Source organism: Nerophis lumbriciformis, linkage group LG22 (genome assembly GCF_033978685.3).
Source record: "Nerophis lumbriciformis linkage group LG22, RoL_Nlum_v2.1, whole genome shotgun sequence".
In the NCBI taxonomy this organism is placed as follows: domain Eukaryota; kingdom Metazoa; phylum Chordata; class Actinopteri; order Syngnathiformes; family Syngnathidae; genus Nerophis; species Nerophis lumbriciformis.
Window position 1 is genome coordinate 18,804,959 of NC_084569.2, and position 16,847 is coordinate 18,821,805.

General features: G+C 39.2%; 1 protein-coding gene across 5 annotated transcripts in view; it reads left to right on the forward strand.

Moving 5' to 3' along the window:
* cyth1a (cytohesin 1a) overlaps positions 1 to 11,957 on the forward strand; it is an 82,075-nt gene extending 70,118 nt beyond the window's left edge. For all 5 annotated transcript variants that reach the window (XM_061974116.2, XM_061974120.2, XM_061974117.2 and 2 more), the window contains 3 exons: positions 802 to 870; positions 6,115 to 6,269; positions 10,599 to 11,957. In XM_061974116.2, the coding sequence (XP_061830100.1) occupies positions 802 to 870; positions 6,115 to 6,269; positions 10,599 to 10,677 (303 nt within the window). In that variant the 3' untranslated portion in view covers positions 10,678 to 11,957. The remainder of the gene's footprint in view (positions 1 to 801; positions 871 to 6,114; positions 6,270 to 10,598) is intronic.
* The last annotated feature ends 4,890 nt before the right edge of the window (positions 11,958 to 16,847 follow it).

Sequence of the window (16,847 nt, forward strand, 5' to 3'; positions counted from 1 at the left end):
ACCCGAATAAGTTTTTCAACTTGTTTAAGTCGGGGTTCACGTTAATCAATTGATGGTAATGTGTGTAAGGTGTGTAATTTGTTGTGAGTTCATGCACGGTGTTGGTTTTGTTCTTTAAACAAGGTGATGTTCATACACAGTTCATTTTGTGCACCAGTAAAAAAAAAAAAAAAAAAAACTTTTTCTTGAATTGAAAAAACATTTTATTTTTCATTAAAGAAGGCAGCACGGTGGAAGAGTGGTTAGTACATATGCCTCACAATACGAAGGTCCTGAGTAGTCTGGGGTTCAATCCCGGGCTCGGGATCTTTCTGTGTGGAGTTTGCATGTTCTCCCCGTGACTGCGTGGGTTCCCTCCGGGTACTCCGGCTTCCTCCCACCTCCAAAGACATGCACCTGGGGATAAGTTGATTGGCAACACTAAATTGGCCCTAGTGTGTGAATGTTGTCTGTTTATCTGTGTTGGCCTTGCGATGAGTTGGCGACTTGTCCAGGGTGTACCCCGCCTTCCGCCCGATTGTAGCTGAGATAGGCTCCAGCGCCCCCGCGACCCCGAAGGGAATAAGCAGTAGAAAATGGATGGATGGATGGACTAAAGAAGGGTTCGATGAATGCGCGTATGAAACTGGTGGGGTTCGGTACCTCCAACAAGGTTAAGAACCACTGGTTTATAATTATATATGTGTGTAAATGTGTATACATGTGTGTGTGTGTACGCGTGTGTGTGCGCACGTATGTATGAACAATGAATGAATGAAACAGCCCAGGTTTAACTTAATTTTTGCTTTTGCATGATTGCAGGACAAAGAGCCACGAGGGATCATCCCACTGGAGAACCTGAGCATCCGAGAGGTTGAAGACAAGAAGCCTGTAAGCACAGTTTCCTCTTCTGGTTAATTTCTTGATTACAAAGATGTTCAATTAACGCCCCTTTGCGTGGTACCTGCTAGGCCTGCGATGGAAACAAAAGCTCGTACTATCAGTAGTAGTTTGTCATAGTCGTTTTTGAAGATATTTTGCTTAAAAAGAGAAACACAAACTAATGATAGCTTAGTTTGTTATTGTGCCTGTTGTCTTCTTTGCTTAAAAAACAGCCAGATGCTGAATATAAGTACAGAAGACCTTTTTTCTCTTTGATTGTATTTTAGTCTTGGTTGGAGTTATGCCTTAAGTGTTGTAAAGTGTTTGCAGTTTCTTGCACTCAAGAACTAAGTGTACAGTGTACACAGAATACTGTCATGTTCATGTGTGAGGGAAGAGTGAATTGTGAGATAGACAGGCGGATCGGTGCGTCATCTGCAGTGATGCGGACCCTATCGTTGTGGTGAAGAAGGAACTGGGTTGGAAGGCAAAGCTCTCAATTTACCGGTCGATCTACGTTCCTATCCTCACCTATGGTCATTAGCACTGGGTTATGACCAAAAGGACAAGATCACGGGTACAAGCGGCCAAAATGAGCTTCCTCTGTCAGGTGGCGTGGATCTCCCTTAGAGAGAAGCTCCGTCATTTGGGAGGAGCTCAGAGTAAACCCGCTGTTCCTACACATTGAGAGGAGCCAGATGAGGTGGTTCGGGCATAGGAGAGGTTTAGTGCACATCTGACTGGTAGGAGGCCATGAGGAAGACCCAGGACACGTTGAGCAGACTGTCTCCCGGCTGGCCTAAGAACGCCTCGGATCCTTTAGGAGGAGCTGTACAAAGTAGTCCTGACTCTAGACACCAGCAGGAGACCACTGGCTAAGCACGGCTTAGCTTTTTGCTTTACGGAATCCAAAACTCTTAGGATCTAAAAGGGACATGCTCATAAAAGTCTCATAAGTCAGCAATATTTTTTTTAACTTTCCATCCAATCATCCATTTTCTTCACGTCAAATCTTTTAACAACGTCCGATCTATCAATTGATAGTTTTTTTGTTTTGTTTTTTTGTTTTTTTTCTGTTTAATGGCCTTTTTGTCAAAAATAGCAACTGTTTTGTATAATGGGAAAATGCATAATATACAGTATTTCTAAAAATAAGTTGTAGAGTGAAATATTTGATGTTGGGTAATTACAGCCTTGAATAAGGAAACAATTCATGACATTGATTTTGATGCAGTGTACAAAAATATTATATTTAAAGTGCCTACAGAGCTAGAATGATAGAGAAAGCAGGCATGGAGTTGGTTTTTATTAACATTGGGTGCCACTTCTATGATCAACGACATTCCTCCATAAAAGAGTCTAACAGTACTGATAAGTTTTTATGAGGTAAAGGAAAACCGGTTTTGTTCAATAAAATGCTTCTCAAACATTTAATGAAGTCAAATACAAATAAAGCAACCAAATATAAATAAAGCAACAAGAGAAAGACCCAACATTTCTCTTTTCTAAAGTAATGGTGAATGGGTTATACTTGTATAGCGTGTGTGTGTGTGTGTGTATATATATATACATATATATATATATATACAGTGGGGCAAAAAAGTATTTAGTCAGCCACCGATTGTGCAAGTTCTCCCACTTAAAATGATGACAGAGGTCTGTAATTTTCATCATAGGTACACTTCAACTGTGAGAGACAGAATGTGAAAAAAAAATCCAGGAATTCACATTGTAGGAATTTTAAAGAATTTATTTTTAAATTATTGTGGAAAATAAGTATTTGGTCACTTCAAACAAGGAAGATCTCTGGCTCTCACAGACCTGTAACTTCTTCTTTAAGAAGCTCTTCTGTCCTCCACTCGTTACCTGTATTAATGGCACCTGTTTGAACTCGTTTTCTGTATAAAAGACACCTGTCCACAGCCTCAAACAGTCAGACTCCAAACTCCACTATGGCCAAGACCAAAGAGCTGTCGAAGGACACCAGGAAAATAATTGTAGACCTGCACCAGACTGTGAAGAGTGAATCTACAATAGGCAAGCAGCTTGGTGTGATAAAAATCAACTGTGGGAGCAATTATCAGAAAATGGAAGACATACAAGACCACTGATAATCTCCCTCGATCTGGGGCTCCACGCAAGATCTCATCCCGTGGGGTCAAAATGATCATGAGAACGGTGAGCAAAAATCCCAGAACCACACGGGGGGACCTGGTGAATGACCTGCAGAGAGCTGGGACCAAAGTAACAAAGGTTACCATCAGTAACACACTACGCCAACAGGGAATCAAATACTGCAGTGCCAGACGTGTACCCCTGCTTAAGCCAGTGCATGTCCAGGCCCTTCTGAAGTTTGCCAGAGAGCACATGGATGATACAGCAAAGGATTGGGGGAATGTCATGTGGTCAGATGAAACCAAAATAGAACTTTTTGGTATAAACTCAACTCGTCGTGTTTGGAGGAAGAAGAATACTGAGTTGTATCCCAAGAACACCATACCTACTGTGAAGCTTGGGGGTGGAAACATCATGCTTTGGGGCTGTTTTTCTGCTAAGGGGACAGGCCGACTGATCCGTGTTAAGGAAAGAATGAATGGGGCCGTGTATCGTGAGATTTTCAGCCAAAACCTCCTCCCATCAGTGAGAGCTTTGAAGATGAAACGTGGCTGTGTCTTCCAGCATGACAATGATCCCAAACACACCGCCCGGGCAACGAAGGAGTGGCTCCGTAAGAAGCATTTGAAAGTCCTGGAGTGGCCTAGCCAGTCTCCAGACCTCAACCCCATAGAAAATCTGTGGAGGGAGTTGAAAGTCCGTGTTGCTCGGCGACAGCCCCAAAACATCACTGCTCTTGAGAAGATCTGCATGGAGGAATGGGCCAAAATACCAGCTACTGTGTGTGCAAACCTGGTAAAGACCTATAGTAATCGTTTGACCTCTGTTATTGCCAACAAAGGTTATATTACAAAGTATTGAGTTGAATTTTTGTTATTGACCAAATACTTATTTTCCACCATAATTTACAAATAAATTCTTTAAAAATCCTACAATGTGAATTCCTGGATTTTTTTTTCACATTCTGTCTCTCACAGTTGAAGTGTACCTATGATGAAAATTACAGACCTCTGTCATCATTTTAAGTGGGAGAACTTGCACAATTGGTGGCTGACTAAATACTTTTTTGCCCCACTGTATATATATATATATGTATATATATATATATATATATATATATATATATATATATATATTACAAAAAAAAATTAAAAAAATATATCTACATTAAAAAAAAAAATATTTCGGATTTTTAATCGTTACAAATAAGAACCGTGATTCAATCGAACATCGATTTTTTTTTTTTTTAAATAAAAAAAAATAAAAACATTTGAGGAAAACCGGTTTTGTTCAATAAAATGCTTCCCAAACATTTAATGAAGTCAAATACAAATAAAGCAACCAAATACAAATAAAGCAACAAGAGAAAGACCCAACATTTCTCTTTTCTAAAGTAATGGTGAATGGGTTATACTTGTATAGCGTGTGTGTGTGTATATATATATATATATTACAAAAAAAAATACAAAAAATATATCTACATTAAAAAAAAAATTCTTTAGGATTTTTAATCGTTACAAATAAGAACCGTGATTCAATCGAACATCGATTTTTTTTTTTTTTTTTAAATAAAAAAAAATAAAAACATTTGAGGAAAACCGTTTTTGTTCAATAAAATGCTTCCCAAACATTTAATGAAGTCAAATACAAATAAAGCAACCAAATACAAATAAAGCAACAAGAGAAAGACCCAACATTTCTCTTTTCTAAAGTAATGGTGAATGGGTTATACTTGTATAGCGTGTGTGTGTGTGTGTGTGTATATATATATATATATATATATATATATATATATATTACAAAAAAAAATAAAAAAAATATATCTACATTAAAAAAAAATTCTTTAGGATTTTTAATCGTTACAAATAAGAACCGTGATTCAATCGAACATCGTTTTTTTTTTTTTTTTAAATAAAAAAAAATAAAAACATTTGAGGAAAACCGGTTTTGTTCAATAAAATGCTTCCCAAACATTTAATGAAGTCAAATACAAATAAAGCAACCAAATACAAATAAAGCAACAAGAGAAAGACCCAACATTTCTCTTTTCTAAAGTAATGGTGAATGGGTTATACTTGTATAGCGTGTGTGTGTGTGTATATATATATATATATTACAAAAAATATATCTACATTAAAAAAAAAATTATTTAGGATTTTTAATCGTTACAAATAAGAACCGTGATTCAATCGAACATCGATTTTTTTTTTTTTTTTTAAATAAAAAAAAAAAAAAACATTTGAGGAAAACCGGTTTTGTTCAATAAAATGCTTCCCAAACATTTAATGAAGTCAAATACAAATAAAGCAACCAAATACAAATAAAGCAACAAGAGAAAGACCCAACATTTCTCTTTTCTAAAGTAATGGTGAATGGGTTATACTTGTATAGCGTGTGTGTGTGTGTGTGTATATATATATATATAAATATATATATATATATATATTACAAAAAAAATACAAAAAATATATCTACATTAAAAAAAAAATTCTTTAGGATTTTTAATCGTTACAAATAAGAACCGTGATTCAATCGATCGATTTAAAAAAAAAAAAAAAAAAAAAAAAAAAAATCTTTGGGATTTTTAATCGTTACAAATAATTTTATTTTTTTTAAATTAAAAAAAAAAAAAACATTTGAGAAAATCTGCGAACAGACAAAGATGGACAGTTTGCCATTGTATTCAAAGTGCAATGGTGGACAATGTTGCCACAACCATAATGCATCATGGTTTTCTGGCGCCATCTAGTGATTAAGAAGCACGATTACACCAAAATATATTTTTTTTGTTTTTCAATTGGCAAGAATAAGAGTTATTCTGTTATCATGGAAAGAGCATAGTACTATTCCAGGATTTCAGTCTGTTAAAAAATGCAGTTATATTGGGAGTCAATGGGCCTGAAAGAGTTCTTAAGAGAAAGTGTGTGTACTTTATTTGCATACCTTGTTCTACAAGGGTTGCAATCAAAACACAATGCAATTTCTAAAAACAAACAAAAAAAGACCTCCCTCTCAAAATTTCGGCCCGCTAACCTTCAAATTGAATAATCCTATCACATCAGGAACACATGCAATGCCCGTTTAGGCCCTATGGGTAAACAATGTTTAATAACGATTAAATCTTCCTTCTTTTTACAGAACTCTTTTGAGCTTTTCATTCCTGACAACAAGGACCAGGTGATAAAGGCGTGCAAGACGGAGGCTGACGGGCGCGTTGTGGAGGGAAATCACACCTTCTACCGTATATCTGCACCCTCCACTGAGGAGAAGGATGAATGGATGAACAGTATTAAGTAAGTGCCGAGCTGCCACATTGGATTTAGTTTGAAATACTGTTCAGTTGTCATCAAAACATCATTCATTCATTCATTCATTCTTTGGTTATTTTCAAGCTTTTTTTGCTGTGTTGAATGAGGTCAATTTTGCCAGAGTAAATTAGAATCAGATTCTTTCTACACATGTTCCTAACAACAAACTAATGTTAAAGTAAACATGTAATTTTTACTTTATTTATATGTGAACTAATGAAATTGTTTACTAAGATTTCAATTTGTACTCATGGCTTTCAGAATGTGTCTTACCACATTGCGCTACTTTGTCCCATTCCAAAGCATGCAACAGATTGTAGTACATTTATTTTTTCTGCCAAGGTGTATTGTCTTGTGTATGTTACTGGTGTATGCACAAAATGTGCATTATTATGATAATTGTATAGTTATATATATTTAGTAGATGTAGGGTAGTTAACATGTATATGTACCGTATTTTCCGGACTATAAGAGGCGCACTTAAAATCCTTTATTTTTCTCAAAATTCGACAGTGCGCCTTATAACGCTAATGTACAGAATAATTCTGGTTTTACTCACCAACCTCGAAGCAATTTTATTTGGTACATGGTGTAATGTTAAGTGTGACCAGTAGATGCCAGTCAAACATAAGAGATACGTGGTAAGAGGTATGATGGCAATATCACTCAAGTAAACAACACCAACATGTTATATGTTCCATTTAAACTATAGAATATTACACACGGCGCTCAAAAGTCTTATCGAAATGTTTCAGTATGACTTTAGTAAGCTACGAAGCCTCTCCGCTTGGTGGATTGTCGGCACATTAAACATACGAGTATTATTATAGTGTGTGCATAAGGTAAGACATATTATTTGGCGTTTTATTATGCAAAAGCAACTTTTCTTATCTTCTGGTACCTGCTGATCTGTATTTGGGATCTTCATAGATCCTAAAAAATTGTGCGTGTCCGCCTTTGTAGTCCGTATCGACACCGTAGTCGATAGGCTTCTTCTTGTCATGGTACATTCATCCTCTGCTGTTACCACTTATAATATAAAGTAGCGTAAAGTTATTACTTATGTGTCAGTAAACTCGCCATAAAAGCGCTAAAACAGTGAGTTTACATTATTCACCCAAGGAACTTTAGTTATTAGAGAGTTCCGGTCGGACGGTTTTTCACGGGACACATTTCCGGACTTGTTGTTTCCGGTGAGGAGATGCTGCTCTGTTATTGATTGAAGTAAAGTCTGAATGTCATTAAAACAGTTAGCTCCATCTTTTGACACTTCCACTCCCATCCTTGCACACTACACCGCTACAACGAAGATGACGGGGAGAAGACGCTGCCGAAGGTGAACCACGTAAATAAGACCGCCCACAAAACGGCACATCCGGAAGCGACTGTCAGAAAGCGGCTTGAAGATGATCTGTAGAACATAATTGTGCCGTTAGGGGTGCATGTCTGATGCAAGGGTTGTTTAACACCTTTCTTACGCCACGACTCTGGTGACCAATGAGCGTTGTCAGCAGGTTTATTGACATTCAAAAGGGTGAAATTAAAAAGACAAACAATACAGTCAATATATACATATGTTATGCAAATGTATTTATATATATGCTGTAATGCTACCTTACAAGACATGAGAAGGTAAACAAAGTGAAGTTGTACTACGACTCCATCCATCCATCCATCCATCTTCTTCCGCTTATCCGAGGTCGGGTCGCGGGGGCAGCAGCCTAAGCAGGGAAGCCCAGACTTCCCTCTCCCCAGCCACTTCGTCCAGCTCTTCCTGTGGGACCCCGAGGCGTTCCCAGGCCAGCCGGGAGACATAGTCTTCCCAACGTGTCCTGGGTCTTCCCCGCGGCCTCCTACCGGTCGGACGTGCCCTAAACACCTCCCTGGAGAGGCGTTCGGGTGGCATCCTGACCAGATGCCTGAACCACCTCATCTGGCTCCTCTCGATGTGGAGGAGCAGCGGCTTTACTTTGAGCTCCTCCCGGATGGCAGAGCTTCTCACCCTATCTCTAAGGGAGAGCCCCGCCACCCGGCGGAGGAAACTCATTTCGGCCGCTTGCACCCGTGATCTTGTCCTTTCGGTCATAACCCAAAGCTCATGACCATAGGTGAGGATGGAAACGTAGATCGACCGGTAAATTGAGAGCTTTGCCTTCCGGCTCAGCTCCTTCTTCACCACAACGGATCGATACAGCGTCCGCATTACTGAAGACGCCGCACCGATACGCCTGTCGATCTCACGATCCACTCTTCCCTCACTCGTGAACAAGACTCCGAGGTACTTGAACTTCTCCACTTGGGGCAAGATCTCCTCCCCAACCCGGAGATGGCACTCCACCCTTTTCCGGGCGAGAACCATGGACTCGGACTTGGAGGTGCTGATTCTCATCCCAGTCGCTTCACACTCAGCTGCGAACCGATCCAGTGAGAGCTGAAGATCCTGGCCAGATGAAGCCATCAGGACCACATCATCTGCAAAAAGCAGAGACCTAATCCTGCAGCCACCAAACCAGATCCCCTCAACGCCTTGACTGCGCCTAGAAATTCTGTCCATAAAAGTTATGAACAGAATCGGTGACAAAGGGCAGCCTTGGCGGAGTCCAACCCTCACTGGAAACGTGTCCGACTTACTACCGGCAATGCGGACCAAGCTCTGGCACTGATCATACAGGGAGCGGACTGCCACAATCAGACAGTCCGATACCCCATACTCTCTGAGCACTCCCCACAGGACTTCCCGAGGGACACGGTCGAATGCCTTCTCCAAGTCCACAAAACACATGTAGACTGGTTGGGCAAACTCCCATGCACCCTCAAGGACCCTGCCGAGAGTATAGAGCTGGTCCACAGTTCCACGACCAGGACAAAAACCACACTGTTCCTCCTGAATCCGAGGTTCGACTATCCGGCGTAGCCTCTTCTCCAGTACACCTGAATAGACCTTACCGGGAAGGCTGAGGAGTGTGATCCCACGATAGTTAGAACACACCCTCCATCTTAGATGACATCGCAAATTATCGCTAATGAGCATGACAAAGGTCTCATCATACTTCAAAAATGGTAAATTTAGCTCGAAATATTTTAGACAAAAACCAAGTTTCAAAGTTCAACTTATGATAAATACCGGCGATGTAACCTTAAACAAAAGATATATACAGTATTTCTTCGAAAATAACCACCATAAACTACGTGCCGGTGTTGTACCGAAATCTGTTACCCATCGGAATTTGTAACTCCAGGGGGGCGATGTTCCCATGACGTTTGTTTGATGGTTAAACGGCAAGCCCAAAGAGGAGGAGAAGAAGAACGCTTGCGTAAATGGCGTAAACTATCCTTAATGCTGAAACGTTAGTTGTCAGAATTTCAGCATTAATAATAACAATGGACTCATACTATAATGAAAGTAAGTCATTGATTTCCAGAATATGTGTAATTTATTAATGCTGAAATTCTGACAACTGACGTTTCAATCCATGATAGCTTTTAATCCGGAAAATGTATGTGTGTGAGAGAGAATCAACAGCTGATACAATGGACTCATACTATAATGAAAGTAAGTCATTGATTTCCAGAATATTTGTAATTTATTAATGCTGAAATTCTGACAACTGACGTTTCAGCATTAAGGATAGTTTACGCCATTTACGCAAGCGTTCTTCTTCTCCTCCTCTTTGGGCTTGCCGTTTAACCATCAAACAAACGCCATGGGAACATCGCCCCCTGGAGTTACAAATTCCGATGGGTAACAGATTTCGGTACAACACCGGCACCGTAGATTTCTCTGCTTGGCTTATGCAACTTCCGGTTAATAAAGTTTGATTCAAAGTACACACTTCTCAAAGATGTAGTAACTGCCCTGACCACATGATGGCAACAAATACACATGTAATAATGTTAATTACATAACAAGCAATAAGCACAACACATTTCAACAACAAGAGTTTACAACTTTTAGTTGTAACAGAACAATAATCTATGCAACATTTTGACCAAAAAAACACTATCACATGTTATGTAGACCACAAGGAAATGTTTTCCATTTTGAAAAAAAATAATAACAATATGACTCCTTAATGTGCCCTATAATCACAGCCTTTTATAAGAAAAAAGATCGAAAATAGAGCATTCATCAGCAGTGCGCCTTATAATCCGATGCGCTCGGAAAATACGGTATTTCACGCTGAAATAGTAAACAATGTCAAGTGAAAAATATATATTAGTAACATGTTTACCACAAGTTTTTACATTTTTTTTGTCATTGGGAACAAATAAGGGGGGATTTCTAAACAAGTTGATTGTTGTTTGTGCCCACAGAGCTGCCATCAGCAGGGACCCCTTTTATGAGATGTTGGCCGCCAGGAAGAAAAAGGTGTCGTCCATGAAGAGGCATTAAGAGCTGCTCGTCGCCACCCTGAATGTTGCACTTGAAAAGAGCAGGTGGGGGCTTTGCAGACTTGCCACGTCTGGACCCGGATCAGCCTTAGATATCTTTCAGGGGATTTGCTCACATAGCAGATTGGCTTTTTTGGACTCTGCTGGCCAGGAAACCAAGAGGCATGCTGGCTCTCCTAGATGAGAGTCGAGGGGGGTCGAAGCGACCTCTGACCCCCTGGCTCAATCCAATCAGCCCCAGCGAGGTGTGTGTCACTAAGCATCAAAACCCCTGTCAGATTTCTAAAACGGTACACAACAAACGCAGGCCCCGCACCACCCAGCACATTGAACTCAGCAGGTCTGAAAGTGTGTGGCAACAAAATACTCTCATAAAGAAAAGGAATAACTTTTCCATAAGGCTTTACTAGATAACTTTTTCATGCTTCAATGTCTTTTTCCCGTTTGCTTTTGTAAAAACAAAGTTCCTGGATGTCAGGGAGAAAGCAAGTGACGAGGAGTTACTATTGAGTTATTTTGTAAGAGACCAATACAAAATGTATTAGGTTTTCTCGCTCCTTGCATGACTGAAAGATGTTTTTGAGGAAGACGTCTGGGCTGGTTCTTGATGATCATTTCCTGGGCTTCCTCAAAAGGGAAAAGTGTCAAAATCCACTCAGTCTAGCCAGTTTTGCATCAGTTTCTCCCTAGTTTATACTGCCTGGTGCTCTATAATATCAACACGAAAAGAAATGCTGCTGGTTAGCGACAGCACTTCACTTTGTAGACGGTTACCTTTTTTAATGGTAAAAAAAAGTCCCATATCATAATTCCGGAATGTTCTTTGGCTGTCTCAGTGCATCTGTGCTACAGGTTATTAATGCTCAAGCTTTAAAAACGCCACCAGTAGATGTTACTGTAAGGTTGTCCTTGTCTCAGGATCCAAAGTGTTGATGTGAAATGTTCTTTTCTTCTCAATGTGCAAGCCAAAACACTGAGAAATGGTATCTCAAAATAAATGCATCAAGGTGCAGTTTAATCTCGTTACTAGTGCCTGATATTTGCTCTCTTGTCTCTTCCACTCCGCTCCTGCCAGTGCACTAATGCCTAGAGAATGAAAACTCATATTGCTAGACAGTATTGGTTTATTTATCAAAAGTTGTACATACTTAAAATGTATAGTGACTTTGTTTATCTTTAGCTGTGCCGTTTTGGTTGTTTTTTTTTCAAAATGTTTATTCTATTTCTATTGTTTACATTTATTCATGACATAATAAAAACGAATCGGCCTTAAACGCTGGGCGTTTGGTGATTGTGTCACTCGTTTCTTTTTCATGCCAGGAGTGGGCAGTATAGGACAAGGACTAATACACCCAATAAATTATTTCTATCTTTCAACAGCTTTGACGTAAAATATTTCTGAATTTAATTCAGAAGTTAATACACTGAAGCTTGATTTTGTTTTCTGTCCCTCTATTTACATCAGAAATTCACCTGAACTTGGAACTGAAATGAAACTATAGCCAATCAGGATGCGAGCTGCTTGAAGAAGCCGGAAGCACAATGAAGCTTAATTGTCTTCGTTTTCATCACGTGGTATAGAATGCTAGCCAATCAGGAAGCGAGATGGCTGACGGAGCCGGAAGCTCAAAATGAGATGAACTTTAAAAATGAAGGACCAACTCGTCGAATTGTAGCAAACAAGCGTGTTCCCTCATTGACATCATCATTAGACATTTAGAAAAAAAAGAATAGTGTCACAGTGGCTTACACTTGCATCGCATCTGATAAGCTTGACAACACACTGTGTCTAATATTTTCACAAAGATAAAATAAGTCATATTTTTGGTTCATTTAATAGTTAAAACAAATTTACATTATTGCAATCAGTTGATAAAACATTGTCCTTTACAATTATAAAAGCTTTTTATAAAAATCTACTACTCTGCTTGCATGTCAGCAGACTGGGGTAGATCCTGCTGAAATCCTATGTATTGAATGAATAGAGAATCGTTTTGAATCGAGAAAATATCGTTTTTGAATCGAGAATCGCGTTGAATCGGAAAAAAAAAAATCAATTTTGAATCGAATCGTGACCCCAAGAATCGGTATTGAATCGAATCGTGGGACACCCAAAGATTCGCAGCCCTACTGCCAACTTCCGGCGCCCCTTACAAAAAAGATGAGAAACAGGTAAACATGCATTTCTTTCAATATGCATAACAACAAAAAGGGTAATATTGAAAACATGGATAGATGTTGATAGTCCAACACATACTGACTGGTATACACAAGCTATGGAGATGATATCGGTAAAAAAAACAACTGCATTTAGTTTAGATAATAATGAGTCATATATTGGAATATGGGATTCATTATTTAAATTAGTTTTAACTATTAAATGAACCAAAAATATAACTTATTTTATCTTTGTGAAAATATTGGACACAGTGTGTTGTCAAGCTTATGAGATGCGATGCAAGTGTAAGCCACTGTGACACTATTGTTCATTTTTATTTTTTATTTTTTTATAAATGTCTGTAATGATAATGTCAATGAGAGATTTTTAATCACTGCTATGTTGAAATTGTTACTAATGTTGGTACTGTTGTTGATAATATTAATTTTCGTTTCACTACTTTTAGATTGTTTGGTGTCATGTTTGTGTGTCCTCTCAATTGCTCTGTTTATTGCTATTCTGAATGTTGCTGGGTCGGATTTAGTTTTGGAATTGGATTGCATTATTATGGTATTGCTGTGTATTGTTTTGTTGGATTGATTAATTTAAAAAAAAAGAAAAAAAAAAGAAACAGATGCTTGGGATGTCAGTCTAAGCCTGGGCCCCTGCAAAGGGGGTCCAGACTGAGGCCAAGGAAATAACCCTCATAGCCATAGCACACATAAGCATGTGTGTAAGAGGGAAACATAAAAGAACAGAAATGACATTAAAGAGCAGAGCTGATGCAACCAGCCATTTCTACATACAGCTACATAAGTAAAAAAAAAAATATATATATATATATACACTGTGGTGGCCTCTGCGGTGTTCCACGCCAACGTCTGCTGGGGTGGGGTGAGCATGGCCAGAGACAGGAGCGGACCCAACAAAGCAACCAAGAGAGCCAACTCCACCCTCGGCCGCCCACCAACTCTCGGCCAGCGTCCAATCCGCATGGATGAGCGATGATGCGTCTAAGGAGACCGAGGTGTCCGATACCTGCTCATTCAGCCAAGACACCGTGAAGCTTGTCCGTCCCGGCGCTCAGCGCCAGCTCCGCAGTCCTGTCTCTTCATCTGCATCTCCTCCAGTCTCTCCAAACGGACTCTGGCGTGGCAGAGACCCATCAGCTGGTCTTCATGGCCAAAAGGCTCCCGGGAGGCAGATCCAGAAGTTCACAAAAAAGCACCGCAGAAGTCACGAAAGTACCACCCCTTGTCACACAGTCCCAAAGGGTCCCGAACCAAAAGGCAAAAAAAATAAAACACATGAAAACAAGAGGGAAACATCAGGAACACAAAAGGATGACACAAAAGCACAGAGCTCCTGACACCAGCAGCCACTACAGCGGCGCCATCTTGGGAAAATAAAAAAATAAAAAATGACATGACACAGGTTAGAATGATAACGCACAAGGGGCAGAATTCAACACCCAAGGTAAGACTAACTTGCTATCTATGGCTGCTTTTGCCTTTTCCATGAGCACGTTTTTTTTTATCGTGCTTATTAGTCTGATTATTCTGAGCATAAAAATCTGTCATGCGGCATGGCTACGGGCCAAACTGCCACGTTAGCCATTTTTAGACGATGGGGCAGGCTTTTTGCACATTATAAATATATATACTGCATGGTATGAAGTCACATAAAGTTGTATACAAAGTGTTTCCCAGAGGCCGTTTGCACATTATTTATCGGCACGCTTCATATTTTAAAGTTAAAGTCCCAACAACAGTCACACACACGCTAGGTGTGGTGAAATTATCCTCTGCATTTGACCCATCCCCATGTTCACCCCCTGGGAGGTGAGGGGAGCAGTGAGCAGCAGCGGTGGCCGCGCTCGGGAATCATTTTGGTGATTTAACCCCCAATTCCAACCCTTGATGCTGAGTGCCAAGCAGGGAGGTAATGGGTCCCATTTTTTATAGTCTTTGGTATGACTCGGCCGGGGTTTGAACTCACAACCTTCCAGTCTCAGGGCAGACACTCTAACCACAAGGCCACTGAGCAGGTCAATTTTATAAATTTATAAATTTTCTAAAATATAAATAATAATAAAAAATATACAATTATACAAAATGTATAAATACATTCAAGCATATAATATAAAAAAAAAAAACGACATTGGATTTTGCTTTAGCGTTTTATCAACATGTGGTGAATATCAAGTTGTCCCAAGTACTTCAGTTTCCAAAAAGACTGCAATCGTTTTGTTTCTTGGTGGGTTGCAGAGGTCTTACGAATATCATGTTCCTGCTCCATCTTCTTATTCTCTGACGGACCAGGTACACATTCCATGGTGGTAAAAAAAAAAAAAAAAGAGTATGCTCATTTTAATTAATTGTTTTGTTTTTTGCTTTTATTTATTCCAAAGATATTAAATTCAAGGTCTGGGGGACAGATTTGGCCCGCCACATCACTTCACGTGGCCTGGAAATAATATGCTTCATAAAATACTTAATATTTTCTCACTAAATGTATTTGTTCTTTCCATTTTGACAGGGAAAAAACACATATAATGCACACAATTGCCTATATAGTTTTAAACTTTAACATTACCTCATAATGCAACACGTATATTATTACACATTCCAACAATTTATTTGTTCAAATTAAAATAAATACTGAAATATCTGCTTCACCTATGCTTTCAAAGCAAGTTATCCATCAAATTGTACACTGTAATAAAAGACTATAGATTTTACAGTAAAACAAAAACAAAAAAACTGGCACCTCAATTGCCCAAATTTCAACGTAAAAAAAGAATGGCAGCATTTTTCCATTCACAGTTCACTTTTTCCGCATTGTGTTATGTTACAGCCTTATTCCAAAAGGTAGTAAATTAATTTTGTCCTCAAAATTCTACAGACAATATCTCATAATGACAATGTGAAAAAGTATTTTTTTTCAAATTGCAAATTTATAAAAAATAAAGAATAAAAAATCACATGTACACAAGTATTCACAGCCTTTGCTCAATACATTGTTGATGCACCTTTGGCAGCAATTACACCCTCAAGTCTTTTTGAATACGATGCTTCAAGTTGGCACACCTCTTTTTGGGCATTTTCACCCATTCCTCGTTGCTTATTACTCTGCAGAACCTCTCAAGCTCCATCGGGTTGGATGCGAAGCGTTGGTCTTCACCCAGGATGTCTCTGTACATTGCTGCATTCATCTTAGTCTAGTCAGGGAGGTGACCAAGAACCCGAATGTCACTCCTCTGTGGAGGTGTGAACCTTACAGAAAGACAACCATCTCTGCAGCAAACCACGAATCAGGCCTGTATGGTATAGTGACCAGACGGAAGCCATTTCTTGGTAAAAAGTTTGCCAAAATGCACCTGAAAGGCTCTCAGGCCATGAGAAACAAAATTCACTGGTCTGATGAGACAAATATTGAAGTCTTTGGCGTGAATGCCAGACATCATGTTTGGAGGAAGCCAGGCACCGCTCATCACTAGGCCAATACCATCCCTACAGTGAAGCATGGTGGTGGCAGCGTTATGCTGTGGGGTTGTTTTTCAGCGGCAGGAGCAGGGAGACTAGTCAGGCCTGTGGCTACAAGTCTTATGTACTTTGACATCGGTTACCTATGGGTGGCAATGTTTAATTGTACTGTCCCTGTCAAATAAATAAATAAAGGATAGAGGGAAAGATGAATGCAGCAATGCACAGAGACATCCTGGATGAAAACCAACGCTCCATTCCACTTTGATAGAGCTTTAGCGATGCTGCAAAGAGGAATGGGTGAAACTGCCCAAAGATAGGTGTGCCAAGCTTGTGGCATCGTATTCAAAAAGACTTGAGCCTGTAACTTCTGCCAAAACTGTTGAGCAAAGGCTGTTTATACTTACATACATGTGATTTTTTTAATTTTGCAAAATAAAAATAAATGAAAAATGAAAACAATTTTTAGAATTTTGAGGACAACATTTTTTTTATTCCATTTTGGAATCAGGCAGTAACCTAAAAAAA